Below are 20391 nucleotides of genomic sequence, written 5' to 3' on the forward strand. Positions count from 1 at the left end.
AATCCTATGGGTCCTTTATTGCGCTGCCTTCCCAATAACTAATTATTTTCTGAAGTTTGCCTTATTTCTTTAAATTCTTTTTTTCCTCCTACCGTTCCACTTCTGTTGCCAGTTTCCCCTCCAATCATTTGGGTTTTGCTTTTCTCTCCTATTCATAGTAGCTTATCTTCCTTTCCCTTGAGCACAGGGGTGACAAAGTCACCTGTCCCCACCCCTCCGGCCAGACCAGTATCATGAGACTCCTTTTGAGCCAGGTCTGGATGTAGTAGCATTGAAGGGTTAACATGGTCATCACTTGCCCTTGTAGCTGGTGTGTGTCCTCAACAAAGCTTTGTACCCCAGATCTTGGAACCACTCACTCTGGCCCTAAATTTCCAGCCTCACTAGGAGCCTTTTGGGTCAGATGATATGGCTCCATGGGACAGTTTGCAGGCTGTTGATTTGGCACCCTTGCTTTTAGTCTAGCAGACTGCACCCAACTAGTATTTAGCGCGCACACTTCCACCGGGTTCAGTTGTACCCCTGCAAATGCTGAGGCATGAAAGGAAGAGGGAGGAGGTATGTAGCAGAAACTAACCCTGTGAGGTACGAGGACTTCAGGGCCAGGAGGATGAACAGAAAGGGGAGCGACTCCCAGGTATGGGTAGTTCTTCACCAGCACAGCCCTGCCTCCACTGTCACCCTGCCTATATGTCCTTGGCAGGGGCATCTAGTGCTGTCTTCAGAGGCAGTGTGATATGTGGAAAGAGAGAAAAGTTTTCTATAGCCACTCCCCTAACTCATTGCACCTGTGTTGACAGGTCCAGGATTTCTCCTTAAACCATAAGCATGACAAATGCATCAGACTTCCACATGTCACTGTGAGCTGAATTTCCCCTTCATGTAGCAACTGCAGAGTGCAGCGAGGTCTGCTAAAGCCCCGTTGTGCAGAGCGTAATGGTGCAGTGATAGAATCAAAGGCCTACTTTCCACATGACCGTGTGCCCCTTTGTTGAGGGTACTGGCATCCCAGAACTAGCCCTGTCCCTTTTGGTCACCTTTCTAATGGATATGATTTTAGGCATAAGCAGTAAATCTGCAAGTCTCGAGAACAATATATTTTTTTTTTACATGGGTAAGCAGAACCACATTGTTCACTGTGACTGAAGCTAAGATTAGCACATCTAACAGAAACACCGGAGATGCTCACTCTTCATTAGTAGGTTCACTTGTAAATACACATCAATATCTCTTTTCTGGGTTTTGTTTTTCTAAAAAGAGTCCTACCTTAGAAAGTATTTGCTAACAAAACTTGGAGTTATTAATCACTGCTAAGCCTCCTTATTTTACATAATCCCAGAACACTGTGTAAGCACCAATTCAGATGATGAATGAACACCTTGAGTTAGACATCATTCTCTGTACATTGGGACACTGAGGCTCAGCCTTCCCTAAAACCTGCAGCAAATCTTCCCCATTCTAAATACTTATTGCTTGACAAAATGGCTGGGAAATATAGGCAGAAATCAGCAGGTGAGAGGATGTCACTACTTAGCGGAGGGACTAGAAATGAAACGGAATTTGATTGTATAAAAAACAACTTTCAAGATGTTTTGAAATGTTAATATAGTTGGTAGGCAAACGTAATGACCAGCTTGCACCTAGCAGTGAAGTTTTGCAGCTCTGGATGTCAGTCCTACTTTACTTGAGTGGCTGTGACAGCCAGCAATGATTTGGGCTCACTGTTTGTTCTTGTTTTGACGAGTGTCGTTAGAAGCTGGGTGCTGATCTATGTAGAAAAGGAAAACGGGCAAAAAATAAAATACAAATAATAGGGCTATTTTATTATTTTGCCTGAAAGATACCACCTCTTGCAGGTTAGAATATAGTAGTGCTATATTGCAGCATCAGGAAAATGGAACTATTCAAGCCATATTGCAGATTCCCACAGTACAAGTACCTGCTGTAATCTGTTTCCATTGGGGAAACATCAGTGGCTACATCCCTAAGGAGCATAGCTTGCTGAAATTGAGGTCCTTGTACAGAAGCAATATAATTAAGGGGTCTGGTTCTCAGAGAAATGGTTTTAGATTCCAAATGCTTCCAGTGAAGAGAATAACTCAGTTCCTTTTTTTTTTTTAATATAAGTACAAATATGCATTAAGCAGCATTTTACTGGTTCAATTGCTTAGCTATGCTGCACAGACATGAAGGAAAAGAAAAAGAGGCACATTTGTTTTTAAGCATTGCTGTTTTTGAAAGAGAGCAGTGGGGTCAGACAAATTACAGAGGGAGTGGATTGGGCAAACAGCTGCACATAAAACAATCTTTCATAAGAATAAAATGCTGCATTTAAATTATTTAGAAGTGCCCTCTGAAGTGTAGACTTCTGTTTAATTTAAGGATACAAAGCCACTTCTATTGTGTTTCTGGTTCTTTCCTTTTAAATTATATAACAAAGTACTCTTTTAATGCCAGCCCTAATGAAATAGTTAATTTCCCAGTATGCCAGCAAAAATAAACCATCCATGCAGCTCTGGGTATTTAATTCATCATAAGGGAACAAGTGAAAGTCAGCAGTCAGTGGAACCCAAGTGAGACAGTGTTCTTCACACTGTGTAAGTTTTGACTGGCTTGTATAGAGGGTGAAGGAGTCCATAGCTCTCCTTGTGTATCTCACAGTATTCTTGAGATGACCAAGAGAAACAGCAGCTGCAACACATTTGAAGACAGCCCGGTTCCAAATCGAAAGGTGAATGATTTTTGTCAGACAAAGGAGAAAAATCAAAATCTGCCACCTGCAAACAACAGCACAGAAAAAGAAGTCACCTCCACAGCTAGGGTAGTTCTAACCCCATGAAAAAATACAACCCCAAAAACCAAAACCAACACCAACAAGCCAACCACCCCCTCAAGCTCCCCTCCCTCCCCCCCTGCAACCCCCCCCAAAAAAACAACCCCCCCTCCCAATCAGTCCAGACATGGAGTTAGATCTTCAGCTGGAATAATTAGCTACTGGCATCAAATAAGCTATTCTGATCTTTTATTAGCTGAGAATCAGTCCCATGACTAGTCTCTCTCTTCATAAGTATATTTGTATTTTGGTGGTAGGTAATTTTCCAAGTGTGCAGGAAAAACAGCCTTGGGGAATAGGAGGTCATGGTCAGTTATATACATGGCACAACTGAAAACAAAACGACACGGAGAAGATAGGAGACTGGATATATGAAGGTTACAAAATGCAGTTATGTGACCATGTAGAACCACTTTGCTCATTCTCCGGTATCCACCATTACCACTCCTTTCTATCCAGCAACTTACCTAATTATCAAAAATCTGTTGTTCATGCCTCAAGGCTTCTGTTGATTGCTTGTAGGGGCCAGGAAGGCTTCCTCTCCCCCCCACACCTTCCATGGATGATGTAGCAGTTTGCATCCCTGCCCCCCAAAGTATCGGCTGTCAGCCACAGCTAGAAGTGGGACTTTTGGCCACCAGTCCTTTCAGGTACTGGCACTAGGGTCAAACCAAATGCCAGATTTGTAATCAAGAAAGCAATTTTTCTTCCAGGTCAGATTGCCAAGGATGGAATTATCTTTCTCCAGTAAGGACAGAAAAGTGGTATTTGAGTTTTGTAGGCAATGACTTAATTCAATTTGCTATACTAAATTTATTAAACAAACTGCTTTGGAACAAACTGGAGGGCAAGAATGATTTGATGAAACTACTCAGTGAATAAGTTGCAAATACCAAATGTAGCCAAAAATATCACCATCTGCTTGCAACTAATATGTAAACAGGAAAAAAAAAAAAATTAGGAGGAAGGAGAATGATGGTAGAAATTTATGAAAGGTATGGGAATAATTAGCCCAGGTTTAAAACAAAAATAAGAAGAGATACCTCTATGAGATCCTTCTGTTGTGTAGTACTTCGGAAATTTGTGTACATAACCAGTGCTAACATCATTGAGAGTAGAGCAATACATGGTAGGGCAAAGAAAGCTGGGTGAATACCTGGGGAAAGAGCACAAAAAGAACACACCCTGTATCATACAAGACACAGATAACTTTAACAAACTACGTTAGTCTTTGCAGTGGCAGGATGTAGACTGTGCATTCATCTGCCAGCTTTACATGTGGCAGGTTAGGATGTTCTGGGTGTTTTGGGACAATGTGCCCAGTAGCTGTGCAATGCAGCTGTTTGTGTACATCTAAGAATAAGTTAGACAAAACACTTACATAAGATAGTTTCGATAAAAAAAAAAAAAAAGTTATCCTGCTTTGGAGCAGGTGGTTGGACTAAATGACCCCCTGAGGTCTCTTCCAGCCCTACTTTTCTATGATTGGGCAAGGGGAAATGGGTATATTATAGAAGAATAAACATCAAGACTTCTCAGTAGGAAAGAGCATCATATAGCAGGGTACAGATTCTTTTCAAAACACTTTGGTAGGTTTGTTTGTTTGTTTTTTTTAAAAGCATATCGTACTGATGTACTGGAGTAATTCTTATTCTCAGGTCTTTTAAATTTTCTTTTGCAATATACTTCTTTCCGTCACCCCACCCTCTCCTTGAATCATGTACTACTTTAAGCACATTTTGTAACTTCTTTTCTGGGGTATAAGGGACCTTAAAAACTTCTTTAGGTGGGAATTTCTAGGATTCCCCATGCTGGATGTATTGTAAGCTGGCCGAGATCAGCTTATGTCACTTCAGCTTGGTCCCTTCAGCCTAGGGAGCTACTATAGGAATGTCAAGATGAAAAAAAGTGTCCCAGACTGGAGTAATGAAGGCAGCCTGGAATTTAACCTAAATTAATAATTACATCCATTCCTGGCTTGCCCCAAGAATGGGACACAATATGCGCAGAGGTGAAATAAAAGCAGTTATCTGACATGTGAGAGAACTAAAAGCAGCAAAAATCAAAGGAGAGTAAGGAATATGCAGAAGAGTGATCAGCAAAATTAACACAAACAGGTCTGTCTAGTTTTCCCCTTCCTCCCTTCTCCAAACTTCAGGGGCCAAAGTTCAGATCCTAGTGGACTTTACATACTTCACAGGTGCTTAAGAAACATCCTTAAAGGGACTGCCTCACTTCTAACTGGCCATTGGCTACAAAGTCTTCAGTCTCTGCATCACAGGTACACATCCAGCCTATAGACTATACTTGAAGTCATTCCCACTGATGGCTAGTTGGTAGCTTAGGTGAAAAGAGCTTCTAGTCTCGGTCTAGATTTTGGTTCATGAGTCCTTACAAAACTACTACTATAACTGGTAATTTTTGTTGTCTCAAGGGAGCTTGAGAACAGAATGGGACTGGCGCAGGAGGATGGTACAGGAGGTTGGACGTACCCAGCCCTTTGCCCTTGTAGGTCTGCACAAAACCTAGAAATTTATCCTGGGTTCTCAAGGTACTTGTGTGTGTAGCCAGAGACTGGCAAGGTTATTCATGAACTACTCCTATGCTCTAGCCAGAATGGGCTGTGGTGCAGGCCAGTTCTCCAAAAGGCATTGAGACTGCAACCATTTCCTGGCCTGTAGCTATTGCTCTAGTTGCTGTTTTTTCTGGCTCTGCTCCCTTCTCTAGCCAATACTGACCATTTGCTAAGCATGAGGCCCTGATAAGCCTCTGCAAATTGTTTGCAGTTCTTGATACCTTCCCTATAAAGGGATATAGTACAGATTGTGGGGGCACAGGGGTCAGACTGACAAAGAAAATAATTAGAAATTTAGAAAGACCTTATACAAAAAGAGAGAACCTGGAAAAGCATACTGTCTTGTTCAGGGCAGTGGTGAAGAAGAGGGGACATTTTAGACTTTAAGGGCAGCAAAACTGGTATCAATCAATTTATTTTTTAGTTTTAGAAAGAAGCAACTTGGTTTTTCTAGGAAGCCCCTAGCCACAGAATTCTGTTGAGGCTAAGGCTTTGGTAAGATTCAAGAGGAGAACGGGACACCCCCAGGTTACATTAAACAAGAAATTTGAAAGGGTGGGGAGGGCATAGGCAATGTGTCAGTGATACTAGTGGGGGGCACAACTCTGAGTCACCCCTGCTGCTGCTGGGCTTTGGGTCCAGCCAGGCTGCAGCCCCATACCCTGCTGTTGGTGGAGAAATTGTACCACCGCTACCACCACCCCGCTCACTCCTGCCCGGGAGGTCGGGGGGGCAGGGAGGAAAATGCATGCTTCTGAACTTATCCCAACTTTCTGTTCACTAAACGCTGGGGGGAAAGCCTTTGTTTACAGGCTGTTCATCCATAAGATGTCTGCTCTCAGTTTCTGCATTATTCTCTAAAGCATTTAGTGCTGGCCACCGTCAGAGCCAGTACAGCAATTCTTATGCATCTCACCTGTTGGCCAGACTTTAATCTCATGGTACGTCTGCAATGTGTTGACCCCATTCTCCACTCTCACGCTGAGGCAGTATTGTCCAGCATCATTAAAGGTATGGCTCAAATTATAGTATGAGCCATTAATCACCACCAGGTGGCATTTTTCTCCTTCCAGTGGAATACATTCAGACTTTATTAGCCAACATAAAGTGAGCGGTGGGCTGAAAGGACAAGAAAACAGAATCAGCAGAGGCTGTACAAAAATTACTTGAAGTAGGAGTGCATGAATCATAGGACTGAAATGTACCATAACACTGATAATATTTAGGGTTCATATAAATAAATAGAAACGCAGAACCGAAACAACATAATAAATATGCACATTTATCAATGAATATTTCTTTATAGGACCCAGTTATAAGTCTTTTAAATAGGCCTAAGAACCAAATCTCTGAAGGGACAGTGCGCAGGCAGTTTTGTATACAGAACGTCAATGATAGTTTTAGATAGTCTGCAAAGGAACTCCAGCATGTACCCAGATCATGTCATAATTCAGCGCTGACATTCAGAAAACTGAGAGCCTGCAAGATGTTGGGACAGCTTCTCAGCTTGTGTTATTTAGTGTAGTTCCCTTAACTTCAGTAGAAGTCCCTCCCATTTACATGAACTGGAAACCCAGATTTGTGTAGTAGTATGAATTATTTTTAAACCAAAATAATGCCAGGGTGCTTGAAAGCATAGTTATCAGCATAGCAGCTGCTGGAAATTACTTTGTGAAACTGACTGTCTAAACCCCATATTTTGATGTTTTGGAATAAATTACTGGTAATAAGCTTTTGGATTAAACTATGCAAAACTTCCAGAATGCACAAATGTTCTCAAGAACACATGGCAGATATTTGAAAACTATGCACAACATGACTGCATGGATCATACATACTGTACTAAGCAATGCTTTTGTTTCTGAAAATACTTTTAACCATGATTTGAGAATCATCTAGCTCTGTTTACCATACTACCCTTCAGGGGAGACGGAAAAGATCCCTACAAGTGCTTTAGGAGCCACGGGCATGAAAGGCACTGGAAAGGTAAGATATTTTTGTAAGGTATAAAAACATCTCTAGCTTGTCTAAGACAAATTGGCAGTGCACTTCTCTTTCAGGGGGTCAGGCAGGCCTCCAAGGTCCGTAGTCAAGCAGAAGGCAGGGTAAACACAGCTAACAACCTCTTTTAGACATTAAAAAAAATGCTGATTTTCATGTTCCTTGAACAATGGCTGAGGTCTGTGAGCAAGTGTATTTAGAGCTGCAGTATACCCTTGCAGAATAAATGCTTCCAGTGCCTGAACTAGTTCAGTCTAATCTCAGTACATGGGGCTTTGCCCAGACTAATTTACTCTACTGAGAAGGTAATTACTGCTGCTACTAGGGGGCTAGACTGTTTTTGGTACCTAAGCAAGCTTTAGATGAGCTAGCTGAGGTACCTTGCTGCACTGTAGTATGCAATGCATACCTACCCTATGCTTTTATGATGTACACATGAAAAAGTCATGCATGTTCTCTGCTTAACAAAAAAACCAAAAACCCCCCAACCATAAGAGAGCAATAGAGGATCATCCAATACTGTTCTTTGAACTAGAGGCTTGAGAAAGGTAAATAAAAACAAATCACAGCTGTACCCTAAAGCAATAAAATAACTTTTATTGGTTAGAAACCAGTAACCCAACCTCCTCTACTCCTTTAGGCACATACCTTTTTACTGAGTTTTATTTATGTGCTCTTTTTTTTTTTTTTTATTTTACACTCAAGACCTTTGTTCACCAAGGCTCATCTTAACTTTGACTATCACAATAAACAAAACCCATCTTAATCTTTTTCATTACCGTCTCATTTCCCTAAATCTCTAGAAACTTCCCTACTAAATAGCACACATGTTGGCTCATTTTATGTCCTGCTTTTAGACCTAGCAAACCTGTCCCTCATACCAAATTTTAATCTGCTCAGTTCATTTGTAATTCAGTGTTTGTTTGCATCGGCAGCATGATCAGTGTCATTCGTGCCACTACAATTGAGGGTCTGATCATGTTGTTCATTCTAAAAACTGTGCTTTCAGTAATCATGCAACTAATATCATTTTGCACAGGAACTGTTCTGTGACCAACGGGGGATTGTTATGCGATGGCAAATTACCTGCCAAGTGTCTGGGGTCTCAAAGTCAGGGTGCCTACATAAATCCTGCACCTCTCTCTCCAACTTTACTGCTTCTTTATTTACATTAGTGTCAGCCCAGTCAGCTCTCAAGGACCAACTCCCTCATTGGGAGGCTGGCTCCAGTACCATAGATTTTAAAAAGGTAATTTATAGACAATGCATCTCTTACAATGAAGAATCCTGGCGAGTGCTTCCATTAGACAGATAGCAACTCTATTACCACCTGAGAAGCTCTCTCATCCAGAATAACTCAGCTAGAGAAACTTATGCACAGCACTGTACTAGACTCCTGGCAGGCCTGGGAGAACTTTTAGTATTGGGCCCCCTTTGCCAGATGATGATAATAATAAACAAATAACCATTTTGGGTCCCCTTTTTGCTTGGCCCTGGGCAGCCACCTGGTTCGCTCATGCCTGTCTGGCCCTGCTTATGGAAAGCTAAAATTGTGCTTCTCCTTGTCCCTCTAACCTGAAGCCATTAGTCCTGCAAAAAGAGCTCTTAGACTAACTATAATACTGTAAGTTTTCCCTTCGCCCCTCACTCCTACTGATATCTCTGCTATAACTTGTTTAGCAGGAAGTCCATATGATATTTCCTCTCCTTCTGGGTCTATCGCCAGCCAGACTGTCCTTGCCTTTGCCTGCTTTGTCTTCTGCCTGCCATTACCTTGCTGGAACACTATCCCAGATTTTTTGTTCTCCCAGCTATGGCAAACCGTGTCATGGTTTGCCTGTCAGTTAACATGGTCCTGCATGCAGGTTTCTTCAGTGATGGGAATGAGTCATGAATAAGAATCTAAAGTCCAGTAAAAAGGTCCTTTTTACTCTCTTTTCAATAAAACCCTCATGTTCCCACTGTATTTAAACCACTTGGTCCTCTGAAGAGAAATACAATGTATTCATTTTCTCTCCTCACTGATCTTATTGAAATATGAGGCTTTTAAAAAGTCAAGAGCCAGCACATGCCATAATGTGTATTCATAGAAGGAAGTCTTTCTAATGAACAGTTCCACAGCTTGTATAGAAATCAATAAAACAAGCTGCAATGCTCTGAAGCAGCGGGTCCCAAACTGTGGTACGTGTACCCCTGGGGGTATGCAAGACATCTCTGGGGGGGGTATGTAGGAGAAATTGTGGAATGGTGGATTTAATTGTTTATAATTGACAGTTAAGGGGTTAAAATATAGACTGTATGCTGGAAAGGGTAAGCAGGCAGCTGGTAAATCTAGAATGGGGTACGTAGTAAGAAAACGTTTGGGAGCCTCTATTTTATAGCATGGAATATTTTATTTTTATTACTTACCTGCCATTGATCTGTAGAGATAAACTTAGGTTTTCCATTACACGAGTCTCTCTGGAACCTATGACATGGATACTTTTAACAGCATCTGCGGGGGGAAAAAAAGTAGTGTGAATGTCAAACTTTAAATTCAAAATTTTTTTTTTTTTTGGCATAACAAGCATTCAGTTTTCACTGGAAAACACTTTCTGTGCTGGGTGATTTCAATTGCATCAATTTGAAAAAAAAAAGTATTAATGGACTACTTGCAGATAACCCAATTATTTTTATTAAGTTACAAGTGGATACTTTATTTTTGTTGCGTGTTGTTGCCGTGCAATTGCTTGTTAACCCAGAGGTCACAGCAATAAACACATACAATGGCTTGAATCGATGATAGTCCATGTAAATTAAAAAGGAGCTGGTCAAAAATATTTTAAAAATTAAAAAATATATATCAGGATTCTAGTTGTTTTTTAATTTTAAAAAATTTATTGAAGATTTTTGTTCATCAGAAAGCAACATTAAATAAATCATAAGAATTTAAAAAACACTGGTAAGTTTTGATAAAAATTTAGGTTAAAAAAAAAAATCTAGTGAATATTTTCATGAAAAGTATATGAAATTTTTGGTTAGCTTTGCAGTTTTGACAAAAGGCAAATTTCATAAATACATACATCTGCAGTTTAGAAATGTTGACCAGACTGATTAATCAACCATAGATCTGACAAAAAGCTGAATGATGATAGCTCTCCATATTATGTTATAAAAATCATGCTAAAGGCAATAGGCAGATGAACAGCTTACCACAGGGTAAATAGGAGCAGGGATTTACTTACCGCATGCCAATAATAAGATAGCACCTGCATGCACACACCTACTACCTAGGCTAGAACTGGATATCCTATTTGTAGTGGGACAGACTGCTCAATCCCAGGGCAGAGTAATTCCCATTCAAATGTCCCCCAGAGTCCCCCCCCCAGAAGTTAGCTGCCATATGAAAAAACATGGTAAGTTTGTCCCAGAACATTGCAAGGGACATCTGAATGCCTGTCCCCAGCAATATGACAGGATATGGGACCCAGGCATCCTACAAGCCACTGCTTCCACTCCAATTCTGGCCTTCTGGCAGAAGTGCATCCTGGGAATTCCCTTGCAGGGGATTTCAGGGCATGCGTTTTACACTGTAGAGCAAGGAAACTTTGCAGTTCCCCACTCCACACTTGCAATTGTGCACCTCAGGTTGAGGCTGGGCAACCAGGGCTACTGTCCTAAAGAATTGTGCGTGCCCCGCTGCGTAGTTACTACACAGTCCCGGTGGTGCACAGCCCACTGTGCAGTAGCAGCGGCATCATGGTTTCTGACCCTAAAGCACAGTAGTGATGAGCTATGGCGATGTAGTGATTCGTACAGATGCCCCTCGGGTGCAGCAGGGCCTTGATCCTGCAGGATAATGGCCTTGGGCAACGTCTATACTGTCCAATCGCATCCCAGCACAGCTGATCCTGTGATGATAAACACATTTCTTCAGATATTGTGGTTTAGCTTTCATTTGCCATGGGATAAAAGTATGCACATGGGTAGTGACCGCAGCTCAGATAAAATATGGTAAATTCGTAAGCTTTTTTATCCTGCTAAGTTGTCTGCCCGTAACCTAATTTAATGTGCAATCGTAGTAGTAAACTATAACTTGGGGAATAATGCAGTAAGTTGTGTAAAACTTCTAAAACCTTTAAAACTTACCTAGCAACTCCAATGCAGTTGTAAAGTCTCCTGTTTTCTGTACCATTTTTCTTTGATTTGTTGAGCTCCCAATTTCCTCCCATTCAGCAACGACTTTGAGATGGACAGTGCGATTCCCAACAGTAGAATAGTTATAGTAGACAAAGGATTCTTTGGTTACCTGCTGTGTCCTGTATGTAGCATGAAAAGATTTAGAATGAGCATCTTCTCAGAAATGGCTTGCATGAGGCATTTTAGATTTAGAATGAGAAAGGGACTGCATCATTCTAAAATGTCTTTTATTTAAGTTGTTACAGCAGATATGACACAGTCAAACTAAGGAGCTGATTCTGCTTTGTTAAACCAGTGTAAATGAAGACCAACTCCACAAAAGTTCATGGAGTCATTGTTATAAAGGTAGTAAAAATTAAAATTGGGGTTAGATGTCCAGCACAGGAGGTTTTAAAAAAGAGCTAAATAAAAAAAAAAGGAAAATAAGGACATAATCACCACTAAAAGTATTCATGGAACAGAATTAGGAAGTGCTGGTATGAGTCCAATACTGCTTTTTATTTTGGCCGTTGCATCAGCTATGCCAGTATTTAACTAAGATGTTCAGCAAATGACTCTGACAGTATATACAGAAATCCAGTCTGAAACTAAACACACACACCCCTCAACTGAGGTGCTTATCATGAAACGGAAATAATATTGCCTGGCTTTCCTCCCTGTCAAAGGTATTTATGGCTAGCCAGTCATTGTAATCTATAGTTGGGAAAGTTCAATACCCATCTATACTGGTATTTCAAAGTCTGGCTTGATGTTGGTCCTAGAGAAATTACACCTTTAAACTGGTGAGAGCTCCTGGATTGTCTCCATCTCTCTGAAAATAAGAACCCTTGAGAGGGTTCAGAAAAGGGCTACTCATATGGTTGAGGGCCTGCAGGCAAGACCCTATGAAGACAGACCGAGGGACCTAAATCTCTTCAGTCTACAAACTCATTCATGAGGGGTCAGCAGGGAATAGGAGACACTCCGTTTACCAGGGCACCCCTTGGGGTTACCAGAAATAATGGCCATAAACTGAAGGAGAATAGATGGAGACTGGACATAAGGAAGAAATTCTTTGCAGTAAGGGTTGCCAAAATATGGAATGGACTTCCAAGGGAGGTGGTGCTTTCCCCTACCTTGGAAGTGTTCAAGATGAGATTAAACAGGCATCTGGCTGGGGCCACTTAACCCCAGCGGTCTTTCCTGCCTGGAGCAGGGGGTTGGAACTAGTGATCTACCAGGTCCCTTCTGACCCTAGAAATCGATGAAGTCTATATAAACGCACAGTATGAGAAGCATCTTGAATCTTTGGGGAAAAAAAAAATAGCTGGACATACCCATCTCCAAAATCCCAGTAGTAGATGAATGAAGCCAACTTGAAATAATTACTTGGATCATGAAGAAAGAAAGAAATCAGGGTCAGAGTGTCTGTCGCAGAACTAGGACCTTGTTTCACAAGTGTACTGTTGTCTTCTATTTGTGCAATGGTGAGGTTCCCTACTATGAACTCTGCAAGAGAAAGGTATGAAATCACAATATACTTGACTTCCATAGCATACTTTGTTTCAAATTAAATGTTTAAATCTCTCAGCATGCATTTCAGGATCTTGATATCCGTTCCTCGTAAGGGTTGAACAGAGGTAGAAAGATTTAGTGATTTACTCTCACAAACACCAAGTCCTTGGCAGAGACAGCAGTAGAATCCCTGGTGAAATTTCAGTCCCATGAAGTCACTCTATGCTTTGCCTCGGACTTCAGTGATACCAGGATTTTCCCACAGGAGTTCTGACTGCCAGGGCAGATCCACTCTTTCCCCAGGGCTCCTGGGGATACTTGTTCTTAAAGCAGGCCTTGCCCACCCACTCCTACCTGTACATAAGGCATTGAAGCTGTGCTACTGAAGCATGCCAGAGACAGAGGTCGGTGGCAACAGGTGGTCTTGGCATGGCTTTGCCACCTCTTTTCCAGGCTTGACTCGCAAAGTAAAGCAGGTAGACAGGGTAAGAGAACAGCATTTCCTAGGAGTGCTAGGGATACAAGTGTAAACATCCCCCCAGTCTCCTGATCCCCACTCCTCCTTAAGCAAAAATATAGGAAACCAAAAAAGAATTCACTTCTGTAAATAAGTGACAGGCTATACACAAGCCAGGGGAAAGCATGAAACTTTAAACTGACCTTATTCTGCAAAGTGAACCTATAAAGAAGGCACAGTAAGAAGTGGGGGGAGGGTTTCAGAACTTCAGTGGTTACAGGTTGATCTTTGCTTGTTTTTTAGACGTTTTGATGACTTGCACCGTGAATGGGATATCAACGCTGGTCCAGGTTATTGCTGGAGTTTGCCTCAAGGGAATGATCAGAACCTAGATGCTTATTATAAATACCTAGACAGATGGGTTAGAACATCTGCAAACTGGATCTGCCACTTTGTTTATCGTTAATTAGTTAGCCATTCTACAAACAAAACTAGAAGTATGCTTGCTCTTGCAGAATGGGGCAGTCTAGGAAGTAAGGAACTTTAACTTTCACATTTTAAAGTTTCTGTCCCTTTTCCTTGTGAAGGTCAACTAGAAATAAGTAAATGTAAGCCTATAGGCAGTGCTTCTGCTGCAAGACTATGGAGAGGACTGAAAGTTCTTGTGCATACTTAAAATGGGTGCAAAGTAAAAGGCATCATTTGTATTTGGCGTCTCAGGGACAACCTGACTAGCCTTTCAGAAAAACCCTACAGGTCTATTCTCTGGCTAATGCTGTAATCCTGATAGGAACCTGAGCCTGCAAGATGGAGAGAATTGTTTTTCATGCTTGCTTGATTATGCTGAACCTGTCACTTAGTCCTAACTACCTATGTATCTACAGATATTCAATGAAAAATAATGTAATAGAAAATATAGTAGTGCTGTCTTGTTGATGTCTTTATACTATTACTAGTCCAGTCCTGTCTTCTGCCCAGTTTAGATGTGACTGATTTAAAAAAAAAAAAAAAAGAGGCGGGGGGAAAATCTTGCCTAGTTGAACAGAAACAGGCTAAAAATGCTGGGCTAATGGGCTGCAATTAATTGTATCTACAGAAATTTGGATCCAGCAGAACAACATTGGCTCTAGTCATCCCACTTGTTTTTTAATGTGGCTTCCCACAAGCAGTAGGGAGAGGGTTTTTTTTTGGTAAATGTAGACAATAGCATGGTCTGATTACCTCACTTTATGACAGATTTTTTTGGCCAACACCAGTCAAAGAAACATCGTTTTTTTAGTGGAAGCCCATATTTAAATCATGGCTGTAGCTAGTCCAGTTCTGATTTCAAAGTCCTATTTTAGAAGAAGGTTTATTATAGCTTGGCTTCTTGAAAACTTAAGAGCAGTTCTAAAGATGTTTTACCTGTAACCTGAAGCATTGTGACATTTCCTGCAATGGGCCAACATAACCAACAGTCTATATGAGTTACCCAGACAGAAATGGGAAAATCGCCAGGAAATTCCCCAGTCACAGCAATCATGGAATTAAATTGCTGTTCTGATTTCTTAGTCAAAGTCAGGGGGGCATAAATCCAGTTGAAACGATACAAGTTTGAGTCTTGAATGAGCACATCATCATCATTCTTCATGATCAAGCTGGCACAAATAGTTGCTTGAGCTCCTGTTGTGATGGGACCATTGTTGGTGATTTCCAACTCATACTGCACTGCAAAAATCAGAAAACAAAACTTTTGGTATTTAAACATATAGTTATTTTCATATGATCATTAGGAAAATACGTTTTAAGAATATGCTGTAATTTAATGGCCAGTGACACTAGCCATAGCCAAATCCCTGAATGGACAACTGTTAGAATTAAAAACAAACAAGCAAACCAAAAGCAATGGGAAGAAATAAAAAAAACCACCACATTTTCATAGAAATTGGTCCAAGAACTGTTAAAAAAAGATACAGATGAGTCCAACCTAGAAGATCAGAATATCCCCAAGAACTTTTAAAATCTAGATTGGGATGCTTCAGCTAAATTTTATTTGAGTCATTATCAAAATTGAAAACAGTAGATTTAAGCCCCTGGCCAAAAGGAAAAGTTTAGCTATGTGCTCAGATCTCATCTTGGTTGCTCCAGTCATCTCTAATCAAACATAACCCCCCCGCCCCCAATATCCCCTCAGCCCTCCAAACTCTATTCTTCCCACCCTAAGAAGTGTTTGTGCAAACAAAGGGCAAAATGAAATGGTGAAGTAACAAAGCCTTCTAGACTGTTGTTTGACTTTTGAAATATTACGTGCTAAAACTAATCCTCTTAGATAAGTCTCTCCCAAGATGTGGTAACTCCTTCTACTTTAGGGTTTTTTTTTCCTCCTCTGTTACCATAAGCCAGATGAAACTGAACTTATTTTTCACACTAAACTGAAAAAGAATGGCACTGTAACATGGGGAAAGAGAAATTAATATAGTAAAGACAGTTCGGTGTAGAGGAAAAGGCAAAATTCAGACCAGATATGCCAAGCTCACTTTGAGTAGTCTATAGTTTTAAAACAGAGCGCCCAATTCAGTGCTAATGGTAATGGATATTTAAAGATCCAAGTAGGTGTCTGTTGGGATTTTGAAAAGCACCCAGGCACCTGGCTCCCATTGAAACTAATAGGTGTTAAATGCCTAGACAGTTCTGAAAATTAAATTAGGTGCCTAAATATCTTTAAAAGTCTGACCAGTGTTTCTTGCACAGTTGTCAATTTTGGTACATTGCGATAGGATGTTTTGGGCTTGAGAGGCATTACAGGGGCTTGTATTAATACTTTAAGCTAACAAAAAGCAGCATCTCACTGTGGCTTTTTAAAAACAAAACTGACATTCAATAGTATAATTGCACTACACTCTGGGAACCCCTTTCCATTACCACATTACCCCTGCTACTATGGGGGCAGGCTTTTATAGCTACACTTCTATTCCCTCCCATCTGACACCGCTGCTTTTCTTATTTTGTTTAAAAAGGCCCCAAGCTCAAAGTGAGGAGAAGAACTGGAGATATAGCAGAGACGGTGGTAACTACAGCCTCTCTTTAACAAAGGTCTTTGAGCAGAGAGGAATTCAATCAAAGCCCATGTCATAGGTTTTCATCCCAATCAAAGCATGTTTTTCCTTTGTCTTTATTAGCTATGAGGCCCAAGTATGGACTATACCTTTTTGGCTCTCTTGTTCTCTTCCAGTTTGGGAAAGAACCAAGGGCCTAACTTAAATTAGAATTGCTACACTGCATGCATCATCTGCTTTAGGGAAGGATAACCTTCCCCTAAATAAGCCTTATGAACAAACCTTAGTTCCAGGGTTGGTGTAGAAAACAATGAGAGGGTGCAACACTTGTACAATTGAGGCTTTTTCTATTTGCATTACTACTTAGTTGCTTACTCCTGTGTGCCCCGTCAGATTTACACAAGCTAGTTCCTCAAACCCTTAGACTTGTTAGTCACTGTAGTAGGAAGGATGAGACCTGTGTTTTATTAAAATAATAATAAACCTAATTGTATAATATGTAAGCCACACTATTTTATAGCTAACAGAACTGATGTGGAATGAGGTTAAATGGCTTCTACATGGTAACACTGCCCAACAGCAGGGTAGAGTTGTGAACAGCGTCTAGGTCTGAAATAATACCTTCAAGTGGAAATCAGCTGTTGGTCTAGGTAGCATCCTCTCATACCTATTGGCACAGTAAGGATAGAGGGTGCCCCTTGTAGAAAGCATTGCTGCTGTGAGGGTAGATGGGGGCATACCTTTCTAGAGTAGTTTCCTCCTCCTCTCTACCATTGAGAGGAGTATAAGGAAATCATATTCCCTTCCCCTCCTCACATGAAGCCCATTATGAACTTATCAGATAGGAAGGGACACAGGGGTTCCCCATCTCAACCTTTTTTCACCCACCAGGCTCAGTAGAGAGAGAATTCACCCCTGCTAATAACTCCTCTAATTTCATTCCCTGGAGCACAGGTGCCAAGCACAGCTGGCAGGGTTGGATGGGGCCCTGCTCTACCAAACTGCAACAGAAATACCAAGAACACCAACAAAATGCTTCTAATGCTGTCTATTTTACGTGAGAATGCAAGGAGCAACTCTCAGTTTGCAGATACTGAGATAATATACTGATGAGGCTGATCTTACAAAACTTAGCTAGGGAGTTATTCCTCAGAGTTCCCTGTTCCTTTGACTTGGAGGAAAAAAAAAAAAAGTAAAAAACAAAAAAGAAGTGAAAACCAGGGGAAGAGCCTTATGCTTATCTAGTACTTTTTGGTGGAGGTTTTCAAAATGCTTCAACAAAGCTGGGGACATACTGAAGTCTGATAAATGACTTGGAAGGAGATTAAGTGACTAGCACAAGGTCACCCTGTGAGTCAGCAGCAGAGGGTGGGATTGAATGCAACTCTCCTGACTCCTCTTTGCTTTCTACCCCTTGCAGGATGAAGTGCACCAGCATTAAAGGAGCAGAAAGATGCAGACTGTTTGAGTGCCTTGTAACCCCTGGGTGTGGGAGCTGGCAGGGAGAAGAGGTACTTACCAGTTGGGAAGCAACATTGACAGTGAGCCTCACCTTGAGCAAGCAAGCGCCACCTCTGTGAATGTAGGGCAAGGAAAGCTGCCTTGCGTTCATGAGAGAACTAGTTCATTGCCAGCCCCCCCCCCCCCCGCCAGGAAGTGTCACCTTAGGCAGGCAGATCCCTTACCATCTGCTCCCTCCTGCACAAGCAGGCTGAAAACACAAGTCATCCAGCTAAGGAAAACAAAAAAGCATCCTTATAATTAACCACTGTCTACTCCAGGAGGCTGAGCTACATCCCAGTCTAATTTTAGACTGGCACTGTAGAAACTAGCAATGACACAAAAAAAAGAAAAAGAAACCCTCTCTTAGTTCATCTTATCTATTCCCCTGCAACTACAAAGACTGTCTCAGTATATAGGCGATGACAGTGCAAACCCAGCTTGATCATTTTATTCCCCAGCAAACCAGAGAAATGCTTGGTCATTTCTTGGCTTACTTGGGAATAAAGCCTGGCACATTTTTAGTAGGGGTGAACTGATTTTTCAGAGCTGCCTTTTAGTAACCCCCTGCATGGAGAGGGGAGCGGATCTACCTTACCTGCTGCTGACCTGAAATGGGAAAGCACCAGCACCACGCAAACCACCTGGAGGATGCTCGGGGTGAGAAAAGCCTGGGCCATCTGTAGCCAGCACCCGGGGGAGCTACCGCTGCCTGCTCAGCTCCGGGAGCCAGACTTCATCTTCTACCTGGGCTCACTCTGTTTTTACAGCCAGGAGTCGAGCAGCAGCAGCTCCCCCACAGGCTCTTTGGGGGTACTGCATCGCCCATTTTTTTTTATATCCCCATCTGCAACAAAATAGATCAGCAGTTCCCAATCTGTGGTCTGGGCACCACGAGTGGTACACATCAGCAGATATGACCAAAATTTCCTGGTGGTGCCGAAGGTTGAACTGAAAAAATTGCTGGTGGTACTTATGTATCGGTTGAAATTGGCGGTGCGTAATCTGTCAGCGTTTGGGAACCACTGAAATAGATGATTATATTCTCCTAAAAGTGTGTGTGGGAATGCCTCTTAGCTCCTTGCAAAATAGATGGTTTTGACTTTAAGAACACAATGAATGACATTATCCCAAGAAGCAGATGTGAAGACCTTACTCGTACAAGCACTGGATGCTCTAATGGGTAAATAAATTGGTTCTGTGTGGGACTGTTTACAGGCATGCTTGGACATATGTCTTTGTAGGACAGGGAGTTTTTGGTCTCCAGGTTTTGATACAAATTGCATCCCACCCGGTTTTCAGAAGAAGGGAAACTGGGGACATTACCTTACTGGTGAATTAAAACATTTTATTGTGAACTGGCACAGAAGCAGGTGACTGGATCACAAAAGGGGCAGTTTAGTGCCTGGCTGATTGTGTAGCTTATTAGCTTCAACCTGGCTGGAGTCACTTTGTCATATTCATATTTCTGAAGCCGACTACTCACAGCAGCTACCATTCACCTGGGCTCTTGCACAGCAGTCGCCTGTCTAGCATCTGGCTTTCAGTACTCAGCAGCCACTGGATCCGACTGCTTAAATCAGCAGTGCTCAGTCTTTTAGCCCTGGGGCTGGATGAGTGGCGCAGGGCTGGTCAGTGGCTGTGTGGGCAGGACTGGACACAGTAATAAGTGAATTGGGTGCCCAGACAGAAAGGGGGCCTGAAAATGGCAATTTTTGGATGATTAGGATCATTATTATAAACTATTATCATTATAAACTATTATCTCTGGTGAAGGGGGGCTGGATACTAAAAGCTCGCTTGGGGCTGCTTGTGGGGTCAGGGCCTGGATCAAGACCTGCATGTGGGGTCTGGTGCGGGGGGCCATATATGAGGCCCCCAGGGGTGGGGGAATGTGGCAGCAGCAACCCAGGTGCCCTGGCAGCACTGAGCCCTCTGGGCTTCTCCCAAGAGCCATGAGAAGGCAATCAGGACTCACAGTAGAGATGAGATCTTTTATGAGACCAACAAGCTTTCTGGAAAAAAGAAAAAAAAAATTGCAAGCTTCCGGGCACAAGCACCCTTCATCAGGAATGGGAGAAAAGATGGTAAAAGCTCTCCTGGGTAGAAATGAAAGCTCCTGTTTCATAGGATTTTACAGAGGAGTCAATACAGGCAGTCCTTGACTTACAACGTTTTGAGTTACAACATTTTGCACGTACAACATTTATAAGCTGTCACCCTGTTTCGACTCCCCGCCGTCAGTTTCAACTTTACAGCATTTGATGCCATGCCAGCGAACAAGTTCACTGCGTCACCCGTCTCCTGGAGAGCATCT

General features: G+C 41.9%; 1 protein-coding gene across 1 annotated transcript; it reads right to left on the reverse strand.

Moving 5' to 3' along the window:
• Window positions 1-2048: 2048 nt before the first annotated feature.
• On the reverse strand, window positions 2049-18831 carry TMEM130 (transmembrane protein 130). Its single transcript, XM_090023834.1, has 8 exons — window positions 18673-18831; window positions 14944-15246; window positions 12905-13076; window positions 11538-11707; window positions 9819-9903; window positions 6325-6527; window positions 3877-3989; window positions 2049-2777 (listed from the first exon to the last, which is right to left on the reverse strand). Exons 1-8 carry the CDS (start codon window positions 18752-18754, stop codon window positions 2589-2591), a joined length of 1317 nt encoding a protein of 438 aa, XP_089879960.1. The 5' UTR covers window positions 18755-18831; the 3' UTR covers window positions 2049-2588.
• Between the last annotated feature and the right edge of the window lie 1560 nt (window positions 18832-20391).

This window comes from Crocodylus siamensis, chromosome 12 (genome assembly GCF_052110815.1).
Source record: "Crocodylus siamensis isolate JL-2025a chromosome 12, ASM5211081v1, whole genome shotgun sequence".
Lineage (NCBI taxonomy): Eukaryota > Metazoa > Chordata > Crocodylia > Crocodylidae > Crocodylus > Crocodylus siamensis.